We start from the raw sequence: 27196 nt of genomic DNA, 5'->3' as shown, positions 1-27196 counted from the left end.
TCCAAGACACCACCAAATATAGTTCAAGGAATAAACAAGGTTTAAAAATGTTTACAAATATATATGTAAAGTATTAAATTATCAAATATTCTTTTTTGAGTGTGTAAACAAGGTTATGCCATGACAAAATTCTGTAGCTAGCTGCAGATGGTTTTAGATGCTATTTTTGTATATTTTTACTATATGAATCAAATGCTGAAGAGGAAACACTTGTCTAAGCATTAACTAAACAAGAAAGTCTCCTCAGATAGGAAAACTGTAATCCTAACAAGACTATAAAAACCTGAATTCCAAATGAGGTGAGGTGCCAACCTATTTTGGGAAGTGTTGGTTTATACACCCAATTTTCACTTTTTACATTTATTTCAACAAGAAAATGTCTCATTTACATTTTAGGTCAAACACAATGTAGCTTTAGTGGGGAGTTCTGATAAAGAATTACTACACAATGTTAAGGCAGGTGCAGAAATTATAGGGTGGCTCTTGCTTGACAATATAGTCCTAAATTACCATCTAGGCATTCACTTTAGATCATTGTATAGCAAAGAAGAACCGGTATTTCAGGAGAGCAAGTTCTTCTAGCTTGCAGCTTCAAAATACATTTTCATTTCTAGAGAAGATATTTGTATATGAAAGTCTCTCCATCTGGCATGTAATTCCATCACATATGCCGTTTATCGATGAACTCATGAAATTTCACATTTTCTGGACTCCGTGTCAGTGCTACTTTCAGTTCTGATCTTCTCTATAAAGAAAGATAAGAAAATGTTTGCTTGATGTGCACAGATTTTACATGGCCAGCACTTATGTCAATGAAGGAGTGGGCGATCACGTTTTAATGGTGTTTGTAAGGCAAAGGAAGGGAGCAAAGTGTGTGTATTTCTCTCTTCCTTCAGAAAACTTGTCTTGCTTAAACCCTCTTCCTTGACCAGCTCCAGCCCCTTGCAAGGGCAGATTCCCAGAGAGCAGTGTCCTCCCCCTCTACCACAGTCACATCTTCCCAGCACAGGCTGGGAGCTCAGCACCACGTGGCACTTTGGTAAATGCTCTCTATGCCACAAAAAAACTTACCAGCTAAATGCTGAAATCCTGCTTCCACCAAGTCTTTGAATATATGCTTGACAGGATTCTGATGGGCCAACAAAGTACCGTGTAACCAGATCAGCAGCATTCTGTGGCCGTGTTCTTTATAACTTTTTTTCCCTATGGAATACAAAAATCAAGTCTGTTTGACTTGCTGGAAAAGTGCTGTTTTGTGCTTTTACACTTCTGCATATCCAAGAGACTTTTAAAACCTGCTCATTCATTCTCATTTCCTCCCCTATCTAGAAGCAAAATGAAGACTGAGAAATAAAGTTTAATAATAATAAATATAATATATATATAATAATATATATATAATAATAAATATAATGATAATTAATAAATATCCTAAGGCTTAATAAATAAATCCAGTATGAATAGATCTTAAAATAGCTCCATGCTATAACACGGTTTGTATAACTGAAGTCTGTCCATCCCAGACTGCTGTTACCTGTCCATTGTTCCTCAATAGCTTTAATCTGCTCATCTGTGAACTTCCAGAACAGGGCCAGTATTTTCCATTCCTGGGGTTTTAAATGATTGTACGCCAGATTCCACAGGGAGGAACGGAGTTGCTTGGTGCGTATACTGTGATCTTGTTTGAAGGACAAATCAGAGTCTGACCAACCGTCACCATGACCTAGGTGTGCCTAACAACGACAGCAAATGACATTTTTTGTGATGAAGGTGAGAACTTAGCAGTGAACACTGTGTCCTGCACAGCCTTACATGACTACCAGCAGGTGAAAGGCTCGGTGCAGATAAAGGGGCAGTGTTGGCTGGCAGTAAGCTCTTACGAAGGTGCTCAGCACGGATGACGGTATTCCAGTGTGAATACTAGAAATGGCAGAAATGAAGACCTCCTGTGTTCATTGCTACATGTCAGTAAGAGCAAAATAAAATTACTTCAGACACACACTGCACAATAGCAGGTAAAAGCAAGAATTACTTGAGTCTCTTGGCTGACAACTTTAGAAGCCACATGTCGAACATGGCTGGGGTTCAGCCACAGCTCTTACTCACTCTGCTTGATGTACACCACCAACACAGCACTTGCCCAGACTGCTCCTGCTCTGCCTTGTCACTCAGTTTGACTGGAGCAGGCACTACCGTGTCACTGGTTGGCAGCGTGAAACACTAGCATTAGCATACATCCACAGTGTTTGAGTACTAACACACATGGAATCTGAATGTACCCAGACCAAAAATACAACCAAACCGCAAGCATTTTGCCCTGAAGTTAGGTCTGGGGCCCTCAGCACAGGAAGGATGTGGAGTTCTTGGAGCAGGTCCAGAGGAGGGCCACTAAGATGATCAGAGGGCTGGAGCACCTCTCCAATGAGCCAAGGTTGAGGGAACTGGGCTTGTTTAGCTTGGGGAAGAGAAGGTTCGGGGGAGACCTCATTGTGGCCTTCCTGTACTTGAAGAAAGCGTATAAACAGGAGAGGCAAACAACTGTTTACAAGGGTGAATAGTGCTAGGACAAGGGGGAATGGTTTTAAACTGAGAAGGGGAGATTTAGGTTGGATATTAGGAGGAAGTTTTTCACACAGAGGGTGTTGATGCACTCTGGGAACACAGGGAACACATTGCCCAAGGAGGTTGTGGATGCCCCATCCCTGGAGGCATTCAAGGCCAGGCCGGATGTGGCTCTGGGCAGCCTGGTCTGGTGGTTGGAGACCCTGCACACAGCAGGGGGGTTGAAACTCGATGATCATTGAGGTCCTTTTCAACCCAGGCCATTCTATGACTTCCAGGTCAATTTCATGAAAATGGGTTATTTTCTAGCCTGAGAGCCTTGCAGTTAAAACAAAGCAAAACAAAACAAAGAAGTCACAATTCAATAACTAATATAATCATGGGGGTTTGATGCAATTTCTTCAGGTGCAGACTGTGTTTTGTGCTTCCAGACACTTGCAGAGTGAGGTTTACAACACAGAATAGCTCCAGATTCTCTCCAGTCCTGTTTCTGTTGTGAGGTTTGACAAGAAAGTAACAATAAAACAAAACAAAAACAGAAGCAAACAGAACACAGCTGCTCTTTGCTGCCAGTTGTGTGCACAGGCCGTGGCAGTATAAGACAGCAAAAGCAGCCCTGGAATCTGGTCGAAACCAAGGAAGGGATGGGTTGTGCCCATAGATAGGACTAGCAGAGAGAACAAGAGAGCCTTTCACACGCCTTTGAATCATGTGCACTTTCTCCCAGCAGTGTGGCATTCCATTTTTTAACTAATGCTTTGTCACAGATGACCAGTCAGCTCAGTGTAATACAAAGGCAATTCCTGCTATAATGATTCGAAATGCTGTGGTTTGGAACACTAAGAGAACAATTTCATATTCCATGACTGTAAGCTCTGAGCTGCTTCCCCAAGGCCCCACTTAGCTATGGGTAATGAGGTCAAACACTTGTGTTTCTACTTCCCAGCATTGTTGGGCTCTTGCACAAACCCTTCTGCTTCAATATCTAATCTCCTACTCAGGATGGTCAGCAAACAAAACCAAGGGTGGGTGCAGCAAGTGACTTCACTTATAAATTTCCTTTAAGCCAAAAGAAACAGTAATACACCTGACTGCCCCTCTGGACTGACAAATCACATGTGCACAGCATGGCTCACGGATGTGTTTGTCACTCTTAACTAAACTAGATCTGTGATTTACAAGCACAGTTCCCTGCAGCGTTAAGGATCACCTGGGCTGTAACAGAGCACCAGTCCATGAGTCTGTGCTCAGGGAGGATTGTGGCTGCCTACACTGTTGGGACAGGCCCTCATCCACAGTGGTAGAGCCCCAGTGCCAGGCAGCAGGGGCAAGGGGCAAGTCACGGACTTGTGAGACATCAGCCGTGGGAATGAGGGATCAGATCAGAAGCTTGAGCTACACCCACAGCTCTACTGCATTCCTGTCACCAGTTCTTTCATCCCAGATTTAAATAAATAGTCTCAGCATTTTCCTTCTTACAACAGGCATCTTTTTCTGCCTCACCAGGGCCAGTCTGCAGGCAATATTTGAGACAACTTGGAGATTTTAAATTGTGTTATATTAAAACTCAACAAATTTAATTAATTCTCAGAGAGCTCATGTAAACCTATGGCTCAGAAAAACAAAACAAAACAAAACAAACAAACAAAAACTAGCAAGACTGTATTATTTATGGAGTATTAATATCCTCCAAAATTAATATTGGTCATCCTATGACATACCTCTCTTTTAGCAGGAGCATAGGCATAACAGGTGCTTTGTAGCTCACTGCTATGACTGTCCTTACCAAAATAAACAAACTTTTTCAGAATTCTGAATGGTCCCAATTAAGACTGCTTTGCAACGAGTCCTGAATTTTCAAGACGTACTGGGGATGGGTTTGAATTTCAAGGCAGGTGTCCAGCACGGCTGTACACAGCAGCCCAGCGCAAACACTCTGTAAAGATGCTACGTTCAGCCCTCCCAGCTCATGCACCTCCTGCAGAGCACCAGGGGACAGCGCGAATGAAGCAGTGAATGAAGCAGTTATTGGTACGTCAGTGCAGCTCTCAGCCCCACAGGGAGGAGCATCTTTAAGCCTGTTTCTCAGTAATATGACATTGTGGGAATTTAGAAACGGAGACAGTCTAAGGTCATTATAACCCCCGTCCTCCCTTCCCTACGTTGCCTGCTTCTTTCCTGTTCCCTTTCATTTCAGCAATTAACATAGGAGGAACAGAAGAGGGAGCTCCCACTGCAGCGACGAATTCTTCCTAGTAAATGGAAGGCGGATGCCTGAGCTCCTTCATGCATCAGCTACGGATTTTGAAGCACCAAAGCACTGCAGCCTGATGCCGACGGCCTAGTTTTAATTTGGGTCAGAATGTTCTCCACCCTTTTTCTCTGTATGTAGGGTATGATGGAGGAAAATGAACTGGATGACCTTTAAGGTCCGTGTCAATCCATGCCATTTTATGATTCTGTGTTTCCGTGATGTCTCTCACCTGTTCCATGGCATAATGCCTTTCTGCTTTAATGATCATATCTACAATGAGGGCGTAATTGCTCCTTGAAGCCACGGCAAGTGCAGTTCTTCCATGCTGAAAGCAGAGAGAGTGAATCAGGATCATCTCATATATACAAGCATAGAACAGAGGAAACACATGAGCTGTGTTGACAAAACCCCATTCTTTTTGTGCTTTTATCCCAGTCCATCTGAGCCCACCTCAGCAATCAACACTTTGGTGTACAGGCACTTCAATGCTTTCCACATTTCTCTCCATAATCAGCCCTCTTCAGTGGGCCTGCACAAAGTGGAGACACCTCAGATACAAACACTCAGGCAGTGTTCTTGCTAGGCATTCCAGAAAGTTAGACTGCAGAGAAGCCAATCCCTTCATTAGAAGGCTCTGCCATTAAATCATTAAACGTTTCAACTACCCAGTTACTACAGAATGCCTAATATACATGAGGAGACCAGAGGCAGCAGGAGCTCCCTAGGGCTGCATTCCCTGGGATGCGTGAACAGAATGGGGTGTCCCTGGTCCTTTGTGCTGGTGCACATGCCATCAGCACAGCCCCAAGCTACCAAAAAAAAAAAAAAAAAGTAACATTAGTTTCATAAAGCTTTGCTCCAGGACAGTTTTGTGCATGGAAACTTCCTCTTCAAATGACTGAAAACCTAGATTTTGTCCGTGTTGTACTTTAATCGTATCTGAACTCAAAAGCAGCTTCTTTGCTAAAGCTATTCCAGATCACTGCAAGTTTCAGGTAAGGCAGTACAAAAAGTGAGCTTCCTTTGTAAGAATGAACACGTGGCTGCTCTCATTCTATGAAGGATGACTGGAAACATGTGCTTCCTGCGTTTCTGGGAAAGCTACATAACCCATGCATGCATGAGGAAGGTACTCTACCCTGTCCGTGATCTTGAGGTCACAACCTGCCTTCAGCAGCACTTCTACCATCTCCACATTGCCAACATCAGCAGCCAAATGTAGGGGAGTTTCATGCCTCTGCAATTAAAAACACCAAATAAATACAATGAGCCAAACTCCACATAGAAGAAAAATGCACACAGTTTGAATCTAGAGAAGATTCACAAGAAAACTAGAAAATACCAAACAGAAAGAAAATGTAACTCTTGAATAACTGCTAGTTTTGTTTCAGACAGAAAAAAGAAGGAAGCATCTGGGATACCTGCAGGAAAAACAGACAGGAACTCCAGCTCAGGACAAAGCTGCCATCACGCCCCACTAATGCATCATAGCGTAAGGAACTCTTGCTCTACCCTCTTAAAACCAAAGTTTTGGGTTGAGTGTTAGATGCAAGTGCCAGTACCCATATTATCCTCTCAAATAACCTCTTCCTGCTGAAATTCATGTAAAGACAACTGGACACCAATGATTTTCAAACAAACATGGTGCTGCAGTTCACGACAGGGCTTCTTTCTTAGCCAGCTCTGCCACACTCTGGTGATTTGGAGTGAAAAACAGAACAGAAATCCACCTGCTGCATAAGGGATCTAATAATCCTTTAAGCGCAATAAAATAAAAATTAAAAACAAAACAAAAAGCTTTAAAATAAAGCCAAGCCCTTATGTGGAAAATACAGCTAGACGAACATTCAGCTTGTAGTCTGATCTTCATGTCTGTAATCAAGGTTTTGTCATCTTCATACAGATGCATTCACCCATATTGAACTTGTTTTATTTATCCTCCCATTGAACTCCATGAAGAAACCAGGAGCATGTGCCTTGGGGAGTTCAGCAGCCTGGTGATCTGTTTCCTGTTCACAAATAAATGTTGTCCTTTCCTGTATTTTCTTTACTGTTTGCACTGATAGGAAACTATTCCAGCTGCTTACAGCTACAATGCAGCAGCAAAGAAGATATGCTGTCACTTATGGAAATCTGGTGGAGCTGGACAGCTTGTTCCACATGATACAGTGACTTTTTAAGTTGAAGGTTTTATGACCGCTGTGGTTTTGTCTGGGATTGAGTTAATTTTTCTAATAGAATCACAGAATTATAGAATCACTCAGGTTGGAAAAGACCGTAAAGATCATCGAGTCCAACCATGACCTAACCATACTACCCTAACTCTAACAACCCTCTGCTAAATCATGTTCCTGAGCACCACATCCAAACGGTTTTTAAACACATCCAGGCTCCCTGGGGAGCCTATTCCAGTGCTTAACAACCCTTTCTGTGAAGAAGTGTTTCCTGATATCCAACCTAAACTTACCCAGCATCTCAATGTCCTTTCTATACTGAGGTGCCCAAAACTGAACACAGTACTTGAGGTGAGGCCTCACCAGTGCCGAGTACAGGGGCAGGATTACTTCCTAGTCCTGCTCACCACACCATTCCTGATACAAGCCAGGATGCCATTGGCCTTCCTGGGCACACTGCTGGCTCATATTCAGCCGACTGCCCATCAATGCACCATGGTAATAATAATAATAATAATAATAATAGTAATAATAATAATAACCTAGTAGTTGCTGGCATGGTGTCCTGTTTTGGATTCAGAAGACAATCACCTTTGGTGACACAGTGATGTTTTAGCTATTGCAGAGCAGTCCTCACTCACAGCCAAATGCTTTCCAACCTGTGGTGCTGCCCTGCCCGTACATCAGGGCTGGAGGAAGGAGAGGAAGGTGCTGATCTTCCCTCTCTCCTCAAAACATCTGTCAGAGGAGAAAAGGATGAAAGGTGTGATTGCTGATTTTCTCCATGAGATGGTTTTTGGAGCACTAGGACAGCAGCCAAGTTGGTCCCAAACACCACATTAAGCTCAAGGCCTCTGTTCTTCCCATAGCTTCCAGAGGCAAAGCAAAACTGAGCAATAAACAGCACCAAGGGAGCAAAGAAGGGCTTGGCACTGTGCAGGCCCTGCTCAGCAGCAGCTGAAGCACCACTGTGTTATGAACGCTGTTTGGGGCGCAGATCCAAAACACAGCACTCTGTGGGCTGCTATGAAGATATTTAGCTCCATCCCAGCCAGATGAAGCACACTCAGACAGCAATGTACGTCCAAAGGAACAAACTTGTGCTCCAAATCCAATTAGAAAACCCTGATTTTTCTTCCTGTGGAGTAACCTCTGTTAGATATCGTTATTTCTTAATGAGAAAGGGTAGACAGTCTCTCAAATCTAGAATGACTTCGCTAGACCAGTCTAGAACTGCCTTGAATTAGCAGATCAAGCTTGTGTGTACTTTACTCATTCCCAGATGAACAAGTGGAGGTAAAGAGGGACCAGAAACCGGCTGGAGGTGAATTTCTGTGTTTACCTTCAGAAAACTACAATGACAGAGTTATAGTGAGGATGCAGGAACAATCTTATATGATTGTTCAGGTCATTGCCACTCTGCACTCGACCTACCTCTGAATTCAACTTTGAAACATTTTTGTCATTTATTATGCATGAATCATAACACTTGGACAATAAGCTAATCCAAATATTTTGGAGTATCTAACATTCTGCTGTCCATGCTTGATGCAAACACTCCTAGCACAGCACGTACCTGTGACTAACAGTATGTACACATACAAAAACACAATGAGGAAACCGCCTCTTCCTTTTTTTTTTTTTTTAAATACCTTTATCTCACAAGCAGAAAAGAAGCAAGCAAAATTCATACAATCACCACTTAGCAGTGAAATAGTTACAAATCCCCATTTTCCTTACATGATTTAAGAAGTTTATATCATGATTCGCTTCCAAGAGTTTTTTCACAATCAGCAGATGATTACTGATGACTGCTAAATGCAGAGGGGAATTCTTCTGCTGTGGAGAGAAAACAAGAAGTTGTTATACTCAGTGCATTCATTAAAGGTTCGTTCAAAGAAGAAAGACATTCCTGTTCCTGAGTCTATCCCTTGCCAAGGGGATGCAGGGGTGATGAGATCCAGCAGACAGCACACCTTGGGGTATCAGGGACCACAGCTGTCACAGCAGAGAGCACCATGCTTACAGCAAGGCACCCCTTTGTACATCCGTGCTGGGGTGTGCCACTGCCCCTGCTCTGTTCCTTCAGAGATGGAATGATTCCGATTTGGGCATACGGCAGTCAGAATCTACTTTCCAGAAATAAACTCTTGTACCACAGTGCTGCTGTAGTTATTCTTCATAATAACCTGACTTGCTGTAATATTTGAAGGAAGCAAATTACAGCTAGAAAGAAATTAAGTTCTTGTATTTGAGTGATTATTCATGCAAATAATTGAGGCACTGTTCCAACGCCAGTCACAATCCAACCATTAGATTGGCAAGATCACTCTTCTTGTTGAGCCTGTGACTCATCAGTTTCTCATTAAATACAGCTAAAAAGTAATTCCACGCCAGTGCCAGAAGCCAGCTTATTAGTGTTTTTATAAACCACAACCATTTCTTTAGGGCTAGAGAGAAATAAATAAAGCTCTCACACAGAGCTGCACTGAAAATATTTCCAAAACCCAAGTTACTGTTCCATGAGTTGTTTCAGCTACAGAAAGGCAACAAAACAACCAGCTGAAATAGAGGCTGGTATTTACAATAAATCATTACAACTGCATGATACAACATGCAAGCAATCGTAGCTGATATGTCACAAAGTCTATGTCCTGTTCTTATCCAGCACTGCAGAAGTAGAAAATAACTTCTTCACAGAAAATCTTAGATGTCAGAATCTGTAATACCTGAGGAGCATCAAGATTTTAGTATCTTTTTAATCTCCTAAGAGAGAAAGATTTTGACAGCGGACGCTTTGAGCACAGAGCCTGAAAACACTGAAGTAGATATTGACCTTTGTTCAAAATCACATAAATTGTCAACTCTCTGTCCCACGTAGGGGGCACCCATATGAGAGTGGCACATAGAGATGCCTGCATTACCACAGCTCAGTCCAAGCAGAGTGCTTTGCTCATCTTCCCACACTGCTCAGCCCTCGGTACATGCCAACTACCTCTGCATGTTGTCATACACTCACCTCAGGTTTAGGGACCAGGTCAATGTTCTTATCAATAAGAAAAGTGACCAAGGATTGATGTCCATTCTGAATGGCAGCCTGCAATGCATTGCTGTTGTTCTGAAAGAAATGTTATAGATAGCAAAAATATACATTTCTGTTTCTGGGAAAAAGAAAAAAATCCTACAGACAGATATCAATCCAGAAAAGTCTTTCACTCACATCTGTGTTACTATATACCTCTTTCCTCTCAAAATAAGACATTTCCATTTGATGATGTGATGGAAAACTAGGAAGAAGTCCATCAGCAACATATTTTTATGAATAGTGAAGGAACTTCCCATTGTTAGTGCAATGCAACAAGCATGCTGAAAAGAAAAAGCAGTACTCCATGGTCCCTTTTACTCTCTGTTGACTAACAGACAATTCAGCATTGTCAGCTTTGCTGAAGCACAGACTACAACACATCTCTCAGTCTGTCAGTTCAGTCTGTCCTTTAATAAGCAGCTACAGTCACATTAACACATTTAAAATCATTATTTAATTAAAAAAAAAAAAAAAAGAAAATGTTCCCTTAATTCTGCTATTATAAACAAGCTCTCACTCTCGTGGAATCACAAGCATCCCTGCATACTCTTGCAGAAGGCAAGATGAAAACATTTAACACATATAAGTCCAAGAACCAGATGTGGGGAACAGATTTGTCATCAGTTCATGAATATAAGCTGCCAAAAACTAGGCTTTTCAGTTGATCTGAGGCTTGGTTAGATTTCTTAGCCACATGTTTTACTATCGGGTTGACAATAAATAAAAAAGCCTTAAAACATAATTCTATCAAACATAGAATTTTGTCTGAGCCTCATCTTCTAAACAAGTTTTGTTCAATTAACATAATCTCCATTCCCAACTTGATTATAGTTTTTACCATTTCCTAAAAAATAATCAAAGCAAAGAGACTGTCAATACACACAGAAGAGAGAAGATAAAGCCCTTCCCACAGCTTGGGATGTGCCAGCAGCAGTGTGATGAAGGGATTTTGCATACATACGTGAGTTAAAACATCAATGTTACTTCCTGCTTCCAGTAGGAGTTCAGCACATTTTTCATTACCTCTTTCAACAGACAAGTAAAATGGAGTTTCTCCATTCTAGATCAACAGAGAGAAAAAATGTCTATCCCAAATTATGCCATGTGATTATAAAGTTATGACACTAAACAGATTATCTTGATCAGTCATCCACCTCAATAGAAAAGGGAAGATGGCCGTAAGAGAATAGAATCTGAGTGCTCTAAAACTAATACTTCAATAAAATGGTAACACATGAACAACTAAGTGATGGCTGACAATTAAGTCTGTCTATGTAGAGAAATTGTACAATACAAATAACTGTTTATTTCCAGAGAACATTACAGTCTAAAGGCGCAGAAACAAAGATGCTGGCAATCAATTGCTGCCACTCAACACCAGTTAACACCACTGTCATGTTGACACATACCATAAGCACCAGCTTACGTCAGTCCAGCGCCATGATTTCTTACCAATCCTCAAGTCAAGCTTTACCTACAAGGAGCACTTTTAATAAAAACATTTCTGCTACATGTTTATTTCACACCTCTCTCTGCGGAGAAGTCTTTTACTTTTCCACAGTGAGTCTCTAAAAAAAGAATATACCTGTGTAAATGATCTGCACAGGGATCTGATCCCCATTTCGGAACTTCTACAACACATGAAGGTTTACTGAAAACCTCCCTAGTGCCTTAGAATTCACAGAGGCATTACCAACTCCTCATCTTTTCCTGCCACCATCATTTTGGCAGACATGAATGTGTCAGAGTACATAGCTTATGGTGGGATGGGAGAGACTTGGTTATGCACAGAAAGGAAGATCTCCAGATGGAGAGGCAAGTCATTTGCTCCATTAACCCTGGCCAAGCAGCACAAGCTTTGTGTGTGGAAGAAACACTTTTATTAGGCAAATCTTGAAACCATAAGAGCTTCATATTTCAAAAGGATTTCTGTGCTTCAGCCCTTCATAGATGAGGAAAAAAAGAGAAAAGAAAGAAAAAAAAGCTAGCTGGATAAAAAGGAGCCATTGTGCCCACAAGCCTTTAGCCTTTTGCTGAGAAGTGGATATCTTTTACTCCTGGACTATTTCCTTCTACTAGTAAACAGGGCACTTACAACACACACACACACAAATTAAAAATAAAAAAAAGAGAGAGAAAGTCATATGAGGAACAGAGGACAGAGCAAGAGACATGGAAGATGTTAGTAGGGCTGAATCTAATGGAGCAGAGACAATGAAACAGGATACAAACACACTGGGGAAGTGGAACTCATGAAGTCCATTCAGTGTAAAAATTAAACCTTTAAAATGTTAATTTTAATTGTTTTTTTCAAATCTCTAACTTTAACTTATTGGGTAATTTATGTCCTCACCTGATTGAAGTCATTTACTTCATCCCAGTGTTTGAGCAGAATCACTACAGCTTCACTGTGGCCATTTTTAGCTGCCAGATGTAGGGCTGTGTTTCCCTCCTTGAAATTGAAATGTCAAAGGAGATATTTTAAAATTCTGAATAAACTGAAAGTTTTAAGAACTTTAAGCGTGCACTTCAACATTTGTCCTGATTCTCTATTACTTATAAGTGGGAGGTGGAAGAGCCACAGCATGTTTCAAGAACTCTCTGAAGGGAGTCTTTCCTCATGCATGCAGTTGTGGCTCTTCTGGTCCAGATGGTTGCTCATGCTCTGAAAACAACAGTGTATTACCAGGAAGGAAAAAAAAAAAAAGGGAAAAAAGAAAGAGAGAGAAAGAAAGAAAAAAGTCTCCTACACTTCTAACTCTTAAAGACTGAATCAGAATAAAACTTTGGGCTCTGGATCCTACAAGGATGGGGACTACACCATGTTTTTACCCTAGCAATGTCACAGAGGCAGAGAAATGCTAACATGCTCATTCCACAAATAACGATGTAAGGAGTAAGGAAATTTAAAGGTAGATTTTGAAAATTAGCCAAGCCACCTCTAAATGTAGTGTCAAAAGCAATTTCAGTCAGATTCGGGCATTTCTGAAAAATCCCCATCAGAGCTTATTTATCTACTGAAATATTCCAAGACCTTTAATGTTAGTCACATGGGATTCTGCAGTGGTGCAGCTGAGCAGAGCAGCAAGAACTGGAGAACCTAATCTGCCAGTGCAGAGAGTGGCACCTCCAGCCCGGACTGCCCCTCTTCTTCCATCAGCTTGCCTTGCAGGAATTACTGATGCATATGAAAAAGATACCCAGCAACAAGGCCAGAAGTTCCAATTTCCTTCCTTAATTACTGGAAAACCATCAGCGTTGTGGTAGTTGTCAGTCCAATATGTATCACTGTCAGCACCATGGCACATCTTGTTCACATTGCTTAGTTGTGTAGTTAACTATATCAAAACAAAGTAATATCCCACAAGCAAATAAGGAAACCATTACCTTATCTTTTTCGGTCGTGAACAGATTTAGAGCTATTAGATGATTTATCATGTCAGCATGGCCTCTTTCTGCTGCCAGAAGAAATGGCTTTCTACCATTCTAGAAGACAGTTTGGAAAGGAATACATTGTTACGGAAAAGAAAAATAGCCTCCTTCCTGCTACCAGATATATGGCATATATGTGTTGCTCTCCATGAACATTTATATATGACAGAAAAGTAGGTGTATACAAAAAACATTTCTATATCATCTCTATTCTATTCTATATCACATCAGGTATAAACATGAAAAGTTAAGATTTTTTTAAAAGGCAAAAATTATGTAGTGTAAAAAAAAACCAAACATCTTTCATATTCTGAAGAAAATATTTGAAAACTGATTGGAAGTGGCAGCAAATGAGGTATAAAATGTGCTCAAAATATTCTGAATTACTCTGAATTTTGTTAAAATTAACAAAAACTTTTCCAGCTGTTTACAGCTCAGCTGTGGAAAGTTACCCTGACATAAAATAATGCCACTGGTCAGATGATGAGGCAAAAGTGGCCTGTATTAAATATCTAAGCAAATGAAAATGTTTGACACTTCTGAAATAGCCTCAATATAGAGAAGAATTCTAAGATTCTAAAATGCAGAGGTTTGTTTTGCTTAACAAACTCTTGTTAATGTCAGCCTTGCCACATGTAGACAGAGTTCAGAGCTTTGTACAATCTGGTCAATAAAATTCAAGGCTCAATAAAGAGGAGGGGGGAGCTTTGCTCTTTTGGTGGCAGATCCCAGGAGAATATTTTTTCCTTACATGGGGATAAGAGATCCTGCTTATCTAAGTAAGTCCTCGAAGTGAGATTCCAGGATAACGGGCAGGAAAAACACAAGCATAGCAAACCATGAAGGCCTTGGTACTGCTGAAGAGTTGGTGGAGCTCTGTAGAATGGCTGTACGTGGTCTCATGCTCTTCATTAGTGAAAGATGCCCATGTCTGCCATCCCTGGCAGGTTTAGGGGACACAGCGTAGGAGGGTGGCAGGGATGAGCTGTGTGGAGGAGTTCAGTGACAACCTCATGCTGATCACAACAGCTTCCAACAAGCTCCTCAGGGACAAAACCATGTGCTGGTACTGAACCCATCAGAGGAAATCATGGTACCTCTGCAAGGTATAAAAGAAATAGCAGACACTGCTACAGGTACAGTGCATAGGGAGATACCAGAGAAAACAGGAGAGGACATAGCAGGCATGAGAGGGCATGAGGGAGAAGGCGCATGAGGTGCGCTCCCAGAGCAGCCATGCAACCCATGGAGGAGCCCTTGACAAGAAAAGAGGAAAAGAAAAGAAAACAGAATTAGCAACAAAGAAGAATTCTGTGGATTCACTCCAACCTGTATCTCACTGTCTCACTAATGGGCCTGAAGATCATGTGCAAGGAAAGCAAAGGAGCAGGGGAGGAGAGGTATCTGGAGTTCAGCTGAGACCAGCAAACAGGGAGGAACGGTGCTTTCTCTATGTGCTCATCTGGCCGTTTGTCTTATTTATTTCTCAGTACCCAAAACTGCAAAACTGGTAATGAAAACTTCATATAAGTTGCCATAAATTTAAATTCATTGAAAAGCCAAAGTTGAGATTGTTTTGCCCACAAGAGTTTCCTCATGACATCAAAGAAATCAGAAAAGCACATACTGTACCCCATCAGGCTTGTTCAAGTCAGTCAGATGAAGATCTTGGAGAAAATAATCAATTATTTTAACACTGTTGTTCTGTGCTGCAAAGTGCAGTGCATTCATTTCTTCCTGAAAAACCACAAGCATGTCTGTAAGTGCAGGTTTGATCATTACCCACCGTCAACATAATTAGAGTTGGTAGAAACCTGTCATCAACACACCTCATTCTTAGCTTTTTGATCAGCACCAGCTTTAACTAATTTCCTCATTATATCCAGATTTCCAGTCCAAGCTGCAAGATGGATCACTGTCAGGCCATGCTTTCAAAAAATAAATGAAGAAAAAGAAATTAAAAAGGCAGAAATTACCAAGCAAAATCCCTTCTGTCAAATTTATTTTAATCTTTTTGATTAATATAGTGTATGAGTTGGTTTTGCTCCACGGGCTCTAGAAGATCAGCACTATCACCTGACAGTGTGATTGGGATTCACCTCACTTAAATTACTCTAAAAGTTCAGGCTGTCTCTCTCCTTGGCAGAGGATCTGGCATCTCTTCAGAAGGATTAATCCTGTTGTGAAATGAAGCAATTCCTGAAAAGTTTCTCTCCAAAAACTGACTAATGACCTGAAGTAGTTAGCTCTGGGAGCAGTAGATGACATTTCAGGTAATAATACATAAGAAGAGCATTTCCATGAGTCACTGTGATTTTCCAGTTAGTTCTTCTTTCAAATTACTCTTAAGAATTTTTCTCTTTCAGAAAAACAGTCAATCAAACAAGCAAACAACTCTTTCTGTCATTAATATCTTAGAGCCAAAAGAACAAGAGAGAAGCATCTCTCAGCCAGAAGAAAGCCAGAATCCTCTTTGTCTCCTGTTTTGGTCATAGTTCTACTCTTCAGTGTTTCCACTTCTCTTCCTGTTTCTGTGTATTCTGCATCCAGGTGCAGCATCATAAATCACAACTCGTTCTGTTATGTGCTGGGTGTAAGCACAAAACTCAGAAGGCATTCAAAATCTGTCTTAAAAGCACCTGAACCCTTAGATAGTCAGAGGAACGTAAAAGTGGCAAAACGGAGCAAGATCATTCGTTCACAGCTATCATCTTTCCCCAGTTTCTCGCCCATAAATGAGGAATCAGTACGTTGACTCCTATCTGTAATCCAAGCCTTATCCATAGGTGTCTTACAAGAGGTCTACCAAGATCCTGTAGAACGTCAGAGTCATCATACCTACACTTCACCTACTATGTAAAAACAGCACAGAAATACATTAACTCATCTAAGACTACTACAGAAAAAAAAAAGGTTGCAGTCATGAATCTTGCTTTGGCTAAACACACTTGTGTATTTAATTGGAATTGAATCTGGCCAGGAATGCCAAGGGCAACAAAAGATTTTCCAGAAGTACCTCAATGACAAAAGGAAGACTAAGGAAATGGGAATTTTGCTGAATTGAGAAAGAGAACGGTGAAAGGCTGAGGCAGTGAATGCCTTCTTTGCTTCAGCCTGCACCAGCAGGGCTGGCCTTCAGAAATTCCAAGTCAGAGGCCAGGCTGAGTAGCTGGATAGCAAAACAAGTAGCGTTGGTGGAAGAGAATGCCGGTAAAACCACCACTGGGTGTTTTTTATCAGCTTGCTTTTTGTGTTATGTTAAGAATGTTTACAATCCTGCAGTAGCATAAAAAGAAGTCAGAAACTAAAATAGAGTAAGAACTAAAGTCACAGTATGTTCACTCTAATATGTACCCACTGCAATATCAAATTGGTTGCCAAAGAGTTCATGAATCACTGTCAAATAAAATACATATTGTCTTAACTGGCTTCAATGCATCCTACCAGACAGTAAAAGACCTATAATTACACTTCGCAACATCTTACTGCCTCAACAAACACAGGAGAGAGTCACTGAAAAAGAGTTTTCCACAGAGAAGCAGTGCCTTCATTCTGTATGTGAGTATTCACGGGCTGGGCAGCACAAGGCCATGAACCTGAGCTACTGGAACAGAGACAGACAGTAGGCAGCTTTCCTGTTCAGCAGAACAAATGCCAAAACGAGATGCTGGCACAGTCTCTCACATCTTGTTTCTCATATCTTGTTTCCATTCCAACACAGAGTAACAAGAAAACTTTCTCCCTTCTGCCCACTCGTCCAGCCTGGAATTTTTCTTTCTCACAGTGTAAGCACTGCAACATATGCAGGGTAAGGAGAGAGAGGCAAAGCAGGAAAAAAAATGGTGAATGACTCATCTGATTTTCATTATTCAGGATGAAATACAAAGATAGGTAAGTAAATAACTGAACAAATAAGTTCTCTGGAAACAAATTACAGCTCACTGGAAAACTCCTAGCTTGCACAGTCTGATCATTAATAACATACCATACATTTGATTTTAACATCTGAATCAAATCCTGCACTATGAATCCCCATCGGGCCCAAGGAAAAGCTGAACCATACACTGCTCAGCTCTTCAAGTCCTGGAGGGTGCAGAATAGCTGACAGTTGTGCATTAAGCTGCTCACTCACAAAAGAATGGAGGAAGAGAATGCAAGCAGTCATTCTCTGGAATCCCACTAATACCCAGATCTAATTTTTATTTTCAGAGTTTGTTTTAATATACAGATGGCTATTAAATTAATCATACACAAGTGTGATTGAATATGAAGCTGCCACAGATACAGGGGAACTTACCTGATCTGCCATATCAACTCTAGCTTTGTGATGGAGCAGAAAATCCACCGCAGACGTGTGACTTCCTGCAACAGCAAAATGCAGTGCAGTGCGCTTCAACTGCAATAAGCAAAGCTTTGGCTATCAGATCCGTAAGGATGTTCTTTTTATTGCAAACACCAGGATTTCTGAATTATTTGATAATAAATAACTATCGTGGTTATTATACATATACATTTGTATAGCTCCCCCTGCAGCTAGGTCTACATTGGTCTTGGTATTTTTGTTCCTTTGGAGATCATTTGCACATTGATCATAAAAATTTCATAGAGAACCAGAACGGTTTATTTACTGAAGTTGCTGTATATGGCAACACGATCCCTTCTCTGAAATGCACTGTCAGACTGGGTATAAGTAATCGCACACCACCTAGAGGAGATACATGCAATGCCTGAAACATCTTTGTTACAAAATTCAATATGAAGATTTGAGGTCTGGATTTACACAATTATCTCCACTTTTCATATTTTCCTTGCTTTATTCTGTATGCCTGCAACACATGAGAGAATTCCTCCCTCTGTCAGTACTGAGTCACCTTCACAGAATGAGACATTACTTATGCAAATAAAGTCTCCCACCTTGCAAACAGAGTAATTTTTAATAGTGCAAGGTTTATCAGAAACAATTTTTCATTGCAGTAACTGACAGTGTGAACTTAAAAGGGATTGGTTAAAATGAATTAAGCCTCAGTGGAAAGAATTTCCCTTTAATTACAGTGACCATAATTGGGTTTAACGTAATTCACTTAGAGTTTCCATGTGACTTAACCAATTAATTTTAAAAGTCAGTTTGGATTTGTTCTGTGCAGATCAGCTGTTTCAGCTCTTCACCCACAGCTATACAAGTTAAAGACAAACAGGTGGGATTTGTGCCAGGAAAAGCTTCTTATACAGGAATAGTTTTATCAGCAGAACTTGGCTTTTGGCAGACTTGCTTATTTGGCTTGGAAGTACAATGAGTGGAAAAAATCAACAGAAATCCAAGAACTGCTTTGCTAGCATAAACTAAGTCCCTACTAGGAGCATCAGTCAATGCACAACAGCCAAGCACCTCTGCTAGTAAATCTCACACTATAGACTTAAGAACAAGAGTGAAGATTCAGGGTACTGGACCGGAACAGTATTTAGTTCAATTTCCTGAATTCTAGAAAGCAAAAAGGAGTGGCTGGGTTCTGTGGTCACCTGCTACATATTTACAGAAGTATGTAGTGAATGGGAACTCTGTCATTTTTCTGGAGAAACTTACTCCAAAGAAGTCTTTGTCTCCATTCTCTTTTTCACAGAGAAAACTAGGAATGCAGCTCTATATTCTCCTCAATTCCCCAGTGGGGAAAAATGCTTGTGAGCTTGGGCAGCAGGATTTCTGCTTCCATGAGTTAGTAAGGTGAGGACATTCATGGGCAGAGGATTTGTAGATAGCTACAGAGAGCTTCCAGTTTTCCACAACTCCCAGACCATTGCACTGCTGTTCAATTACCTCTAATACACAGCACTTTATTTTTATCACTGTGAACGTCATGTCCTTAGATTCTGTCAGTGTAAGAAATCCATTTTTGTCTATTTATGGCAAATCTGAATTCTGTTCTCAACCTGCAAGCAGAAGCTGTGGTAGAACGCTTCTGTGGTTCACTGAGCAATAGTGCTTCACACCACCATGTGAAGTCTGTGGTGTTAACAGCACAAATTCATTCTCAGAGTGACTGTGGGGTTAAGTCTTCCCACTCTGAAAGATGGAGAACTCAGGGAATTATACAGGAAGACAGTCCATATTAGAGCAGTGACCGCTATTTGGAAGTCCTTAAATTGAAAGACCTGAGAGTTACGCTCTGTGAAACTCTTCAGCCCGTACCGGACATGTGGAACACTGCCTAACCACATCCGAGAAGGGGACTTGTTCAGCACCAGCACCCTGGGCTTCCGCTATGCAACCCCACAGGCATCACATTTCTGACATACTGTACTCACAGTATCCACTGCGTTTATATTAAGGTTCTTCTTAAACAGCTTTTCCATGGTTTCCAAATTGTTCGTTTTAGCTGCATGTTGAAATTCTCTCTCATCTGGCAATACTGTGGAAAGGCATGGCACATGCAAAAAAAAAAAAAAAAAAAAAAAAAAAAATATATATATATATATATATATATATAACAAAAAGAATAGCCATACCAAATTCAAGGGATTGATATTATTCTTACCTTCTGGTACTTGTCCTGATTTCACACATGCTGTGAATCACTTTTTTTCTCATCATAGAAACATTTCAGGACTGCACTTTTTCCTTCCAGAGGTAGCTGGCTGATGTTTATCAACTTTTAAGTGCAAACAGAAGTGGGCCTTTTACATCACAGGCTATTATTATTTACTCTGCTCACAGGAACAAGAGGTTCATTTGTGAAGTTCCTGTCGTCTAAATGCATAGAAACATTTCAGGACTGCACTTTTTCCTTCCAGAGGTAGCTGGCTGATGTTTATCAACTTTTAAGTGCAAACAGAAGTGGGCCTTTTACATCACAGGCTATTATTATTTACTCTGCTCACAGGAACAAGAGGTTCATTTGTGCAGTTCCTGTCGTCTAAATGCGTCTCAAGGCCTTTTATAAGCCCAACAGTGAACATCATGAACTGCAGCACTTCGGTTCTATTCTTGGAAAAATCACTATTTTACAACAAAGCATACCACCAAAATACGTAAAAATGTATAGCAGTGACAAAATGACTTGCCTCAGCTGGGAACAAGTGGTTCATTCAGAGGATTGAAAAAAAAAAAAAGAGAGAGAGAGAAGGTGAAAAAGAAGGTTGAACTTGAACTCAAAATCTGATCACAATGAGGGATTTACTATTAAGCCAGGACCTGGCTTTAATGCCTTAATGAAAAAAAAGAACATCTATTTGGTTGACTAAAGTAGATGCAGCATACATTTGGACTACTGTAACAAAATATTTAATATGTATTTGGAAAGTAAAATTCCAGAGCCTGACAACCAGTTAAGCTAACTTACAGGTACAAGTATTTCTCCACCAGCACATTTCTGCCTTAACTTTTAATTCAGTACTTGGGAGAAATGAGGGTATCAAATGCAGTAAGATATTCTTAATTTAGTAGCAGATCACACTCAAGAAGTTAATCACTTGGATATCTAGAATGTTTTGGCCTGAAAGCTGGAAGGCCACTTGTCTAATGATACCAACAAAGAAAGCAGCATTCTCTGATGAACTAGAAATTGCATCAGCAATTAGTTCCTCGGGGGTCTCTCATCTAGATTTGTTAACATCTAACGAGATATAGCTCATGGCTGTATGACTGGAGAAAATACCACAGAAAATTGGTGTGGCATTCACTTAATTGAATCCTATCCGTTATCTATTATTATAATCTCAGTGGAATAAGCACAGCAGTATTGTTCAAACAACTAGAAATTAAACTGGATGGTTCCAAAACTCTTTCCAGCTTTCCTATGATATGACATTATGCAAGTTCCTCATACAACAGAAGCATCCTCCCAGATTCTCTTGTAATCACAGGACAGATTTTCTTTTACAAAATGAGAAAGCAGTCACAAATAAAAATGCACCAGAGGACTAGAATAGTTAAATAGTAATGTTTCTACAGACCTTAATATTAGATCTCAAGCATTAAAAGAAATAGCCAATTTTCATATAGAATAGCACCATTTTATTACAAGATTTTGCCTTGTCCCTTTGCTCCAATATTCTACCTCTAGCAGTGGCTAACAGAAGACCCAAAGGGAATAGGTGAGAATAAATGCCTCACTTATAGTTTTTATACTGTACAGCCAGAGAGAATTATTTCCATTGCTTTGACTCCAACTATGGTAAACCAATGGTTGCAGGATATCTTGTTCAAAGCAAGCACGGAAACAGGACTTTGGGCATCAGATAACTGCAATTAGTTTGGCCATATTCATTCCCATTGGCTGCTGGTAAACACTTCAGTGAAGATGTAAAACATGTAGATGCAAAGATGAGCACTGTTGCATTCCAGGTCATTCAGGAATAATCCTAGCAGTTTACTGCCTTCAGGAAACAAGAAAAAGCAGTGCTCTGTTACTGTATTGGTGCAGTAAGAAGAATTTTGATTTAGCTCTGACAAAGAATCAATTAGCGATCTCTCCTCTCCTGTTTGGAAGTCATAAACTGGATGCATGTTTTTAAAATGAGTCTATTTGTTTGCTCAGGACACGATGATTCTTAACAGCCCCTCTCAATACATCCTAATTTGAGATTTAGGAATAGCAGCAGTTTAAGTGCACTACTGTGCTCACTTTACGCACGGTTTTCTACAGCTTTTGCAAAATGATTTATTTTCATGCATGAAATTACAAGAGCTGTCAGACCATAGATTTATGGAAGATTTCTTCTTAATCTGCATCATCCAGAATTTGGCAGACCTTGAACTATTACCCTCACTTGATTTTCAAGCACTAGCAGCCATCTGCCACCCTTCTGCAGCCTTCAGTCTTTTCTGAGGGGTCATTTCCCTGGACTCTCCCAAGCAGTTTTACCGAATGCCCTGCGGTTTTCATTAAAATAGTTACATTTTATTTTCACTTTTACTTTTGAGCTGACCAAAAAATATTAATTTTGTCAGCTGACTTCCTCCATAGGGACAGAATGCATAGTAGAATTTAGTCTAGTTGTAATGTAATTACAGTTTAATGTGCTGAATATCCCAGTCTGTCTCCTCTTTTAGAAGGACAAGGAAATAAAATGATGCAGAAAATGTGAACTGCCTTATTGACTGGAAAACAGGAAGTCCCCCTTACAGAAAGTCAGATTTTGAAACACTTTCAATTTTAATTTCTTCACATTCAAGTCTTATTTTACTGTAAGGGGCTTTGATCCATTTATGAGTAGTAGAACAACGAAGGATATAAACTGAGTCAGAAAGTGAACCAGTGGAATCAGTGTTTATAGAAAAGTTTATAAGGAGTCTAAACACTAAGTCTTCCCACATTTTCCCCTATTTCTAAATTTCTTTTGTAATATCCACAATATGAATCTGTCAGTACCTTGAAAAGAACATGGAGAAAATAGAAATCTGAATTGGCTGAGGAATTTTATGGAAAATACAAAAATATCAACAAATAGATTTGAAGTATTTTCATTCTACCGTTCCTAAAAATTAATTATACTTACTGGCATGGTAACATTTTCTCTTTCAATAACCTACCGACATTTTTATGTTTGTTATCATAAACGAAATGACTAGCATAGAGGTTTTGTAAAGTCACGAGAATGATAAAACTATCCTTTTTGCATTTCAAAGAAGTCATGAGAAGACTGCGTACAGCATCCAACAGTGATATTTCATTCATTGCTTATCTTCACCTACCCTTTTTGCAAGACTGGAAACAGGAAGCATGACCCAGAACAGATTTCAGTGATTATCACATTGAAATCACAGGACACGTTCACAGTAGGGCTTAATAATTACCGTTCAGTTTCCACAAATAACCTGTTCTCACTATCTGCAGCCCACGCCATAGCAGACTGTTCTGTGAGAGACCAGTTTGCAGTTTCAAGTCTGCCATCAGAGTGAGTCACACCACTGTGTGCAATGAGACCAGAACTTCCTCTGAGTGCTGCATGCCCCATCCAGCACAGAAGTGTAACTTGGTTATGAAACTTTCCACATGCCTGAGCTCAAGCATGTGGCTAACCCCAGTGAACCCATTCAGACAACTGCAGGAGTGCACTTAAAGCAGAGTGCCAGGCAGGCCAGCCTCTTGCAAAACGGATGCATCAAACCCCAAAATGTGATTTCACATCTACAGCTCCAAATTTCCTTACAGGATACACTGGGCTGCTGAGTGAAAGCTAGACCTGGCATTACTCCCCACACACTCACAGCTGTTGTGGTTGGCTGCTGCATCTCCGTGCGCTGTGTCCTCCCTGACACGAAACAGGTGGCTCAGTCCCTTCATTGTGGCTGTCAGCTCCTCTTCTCCCCACCTGCAGGAAGGGGCCCCATGCAGCCCTGCAGAGGGAGGTGCCCTTGGCTTGCCTGGGGTGTGTTTCCTTGCTGCACTGAAAAACCGGTTCGCAGGGATTGAAGTTGACTTAAACACACCCAGCCAGGCCATGGGCTCCACTCCACTGCTGCGTGCAGCAGCACACCGTCACTCAGCCCCATCAGCAGCTGCAGGCCACTTCGGGAAAAATTGCTCTTGGAATTATTCCGTTTTAGATCATCACCAGTTAGGAGAGTCCCCTGCAAGCACGGCATGCTCTTGGGACACGAGAGACAGAAACGGCCTAATTTGGACAGAAACAGGAGCATGTGGTACAGTAATAGAGGCCATTGGAATTAATCCAGTCACAAGACTTTAGGTTTGTTTTCAGAGAACATTTTTACATGCTTTTTGTCCAAGTCCGGTCAAAACCAATACATCAATATGGCAGTTTTAGTGGATCGCCATATTGAGATCTGTCTAATTAGGAAATTCTCATTAATCTTGAATTCCAGGTCCACAGTTACTTTCGTTTACTTACACCAGCACAGCACAGATTATTTCATTTCATGCAGACAGTCACTGCCTGAGATAGGGCATAAAAATTGCTGTCTTTCAAAGCGATTGGGTCAAATTTTGCTTTAAAAGCAGTAGCTGGCATTCCTAGCATTATTTTAAAATTAATATTAGAAAAGTAGCTCAAAGAATGCAGAACTATCACTAGTCAGCCTTACACAATTGAAGATACTGAGTTCCTTCACTGTGATTTTTTCTTTGTAACTTGAACAATCCATGATTATTGACACTGTATGTGTTGATGGCAAATTTGATGTGAAAGACTCAAAATATTTAGCCCATCACACACTCTCAGTTTCTTCCTGTGAGTCAAACATTGCAGTGAAACTTCTTAAGAGGAAGGAGGTTTATTTCTGTGCGCGCACTGGGTAGGTAGTACAGCCTCACAGCTTGCAACATTAATCCTCTTTTTCCAAAATGAGGCAACAAACAACTTTATGATTACTAGATTCAGCACGTACAACTGGTCCCAAAGGAAGAAACACAAGTTATAACAGAAATCTTTAAACTATTAGGATCATGATTTCAGACAGAGTCTGTAAACAGCTGTTAGTTCCACTTACTAATTGCTATCAGACAATCTCATTTCACAGCGTATCCCTCAGCTCTCTTAACTAACGTTCCCAGTACAGCAATACGTTCTGCACCCAAACTCTGCAGATAGTAAGTTCACCACATTCTCTAACCACTTCCCACAGTACTGGCTTTCAAATGGCCCCAGCAATCTGCAGAAAAGGCTGATGCAGAATCTGAAAACTCAGAATCCATTAAAAAGTGCAGAGCAAGGAACTACTGGAACATTTCTTTTACTTGCAGACTCCTCACAGACTCCTCTGCCCACGAGCTAAGAACAGAACAAACGCTGAGCATCTTTTTGTTTAAAAAAAACTACAAAAAGCCAAGAAAGAGTAGTTTTTAATTAAAATAAAATAATGGTACAGTTAAAAATTCATAAACAAGTGGAACCATTATGAAGAAAAAAGGTAAGACAAGCACATGTTGAATAGTACATAAAGAACAAGCAAAAATTTCACTCTGTAAATGCTAAGACTTTAAAAGCTAGAAACAAGAAAGCAACTACTATGTTCTTATTAAGTTGTATATTACACTCTGTTTTTGGAATCTACAGTTTCCAAGTTACCTGGTGCATGAACTGTTGGTCTATGCAACTTCAGCACCTTACAGTTACACTCTCTCCTTCCCTCATCTTCTATTGTTACAGCTACTGGCTGCAGCTTGCCTTTGGTTTGGATTACTAATAAGGACAACTAAATGTAGATGCTCAAACTGAACAGGTGCTCACATACAAAAATGGAAATAAGAAAATGTATGGCAAGATCCCCAGACAAACAGCTGGTAAAAAAACCTTCAGCATCTGCAGGCTGTTCCTTAGGCTCCCTTGCAGGTTGTTCCTAATGGTTTCAGCAGTTCAGTGTCTTCACTGGATCTGCATACTGCAGTGTAAGAGAGACAGGGACATGATAAACCCTGAAATAACTCCCAGCACGGATCAAGCTGCCGTCAGAGCAACTCAAGCCCAAACTCCATGCTGCTGATGTTCCTGTCTACAGAATTACAGCATGGAAATTCAGCAACTTCAAAAACAAAATGGCATGAACAAAAGTATTAATTTATTCCCAGTAGAACATTTCTAAAAATAAGGACTGAGATATCCAAGCCAGACAGCTAATAAAAAAATAGGTCATCCAAGCACTGTAAGACATTCTGCATATAAGGTATTCCAAAATCTGAAAGTATGTAAAGATATTACAACAGCAGTAAACAGATTAAGTAAGAGAATGCTGCTCTACAGTCTATGTTTCTAAGGATTGAGAATTTACAAGATAAACTCAAGCAAGTCTTGTTTTTAAGAGGGACATCTCCATAATTGTTCCACTGAGGGCAAGCATGTTTCTCACAGATAAATGTTTTGTGCATCCCTTTCTTCAGAAGTAGTGAAAAATGTTAAGATCACAGAAATGCCATCCTATTCTCTATTGTCCATAAGTAGAAAAGGAATTCAAGATTATTTCACACAGAATGGCTTGGGTTAAAAGCGACCTTAAAGACTATCCAGTTCCAATCTCCCTGCTATGGGCAGGGATTCCACCCACCAGATCAGGTTGCCCAGGGCCCCATCCAGTCTGGCCTTGAATTCCTCCAGAGATGGGGCATCTACAGGTCCTCTGCGCAGCCTCACCTCTGGGAGCCTCACCGTCCTCCAAGTACAGAGTTTTCTCTTAACACCTAACCCTCTCCCTGCTGACACCCCTCTTTTGATGCAACCCAGGATACTATTGGTCTTCTGGGCTGAAAGTGCACACTGCTGAGTCACGTCCAAGTTCTTCTTCTTCAATCACTCTATACACATCTACCTTAAACAAGTGAGAAAATCCTCATCTGCAGCCGTCCTAGATCATTGATGTGCTTCAAGACTGTAAATATAGGAAGTGTGGAATGGTTCACACAGGAAACAATTTACACGTTAAGTTAGAAACATGCAAGTTATGAAGACTTTCCAGATGCAAGTTAAAACAGAGTTCAGTTAACTGCAGTTATTACCAACGGACAGCACAGTAACAGTCAGAGAAATATGCTAAACAAAAACACTGCTAGCACAGCTTTCACAAGAACTGAAAAGAAATTATTGCATCACAAGTTTCTGACAGTACTTTATCCTGAACAGAAGGACTTCTTTAGATAGGAACAGTAACAAAAGTGGCATAAGAAATCATCTGAGAGATGATTTAGAAGGACTAGGCACTTTCCATATACATACAAAACAACCTTTCCAGATGGGTACATT

The 27196-nt window shown here is 40.5% G+C and overlaps 1 protein-coding gene across 1 annotated transcript; it reads right to left on the bottom strand.

The window, feature by feature from the left end:
- Positions 1-686: 686 nt before the first annotated feature.
- ANKDD1B (ankyrin repeat and death domain containing 1B) lies at positions 687-23787 on the bottom strand (the record flags this gene model as incomplete). Its single annotated transcript, XM_079548279.1, has 15 exons — positions 687-745; positions 1072-1203; positions 1535-1733; positions 5046-5141; positions 5955-6053; positions 8731-8826; positions 10010-10108; positions 11037-11135; positions 12429-12527; positions 13463-13561; positions 15140-15244; positions 15337-15435; positions 17805-17903; positions 19808-19911; positions 23712-23787. 15 exons carry the CDS (start codon positions 23785-23787, stop codon positions 687-689), a joined length of 1560 nt encoding a protein of 519 aa, XP_079404405.1.
- Between the last annotated feature and the right edge of the window lie 3409 nt (positions 23788-27196).

Source organism: Tetrao urogallus, assembly GCF_951394365.1.
Source record: "Tetrao urogallus genome assembly, chromosome: Z".
Taxonomy (NCBI): Eukaryota; Metazoa; Chordata; class Aves; order Galliformes; family Phasianidae; genus Tetrao; species Tetrao urogallus.
The sequence above is the reverse complement of the archived record's forward strand: the minus strand, read 5'-3'. Positions and strand labels throughout refer to the sequence as shown.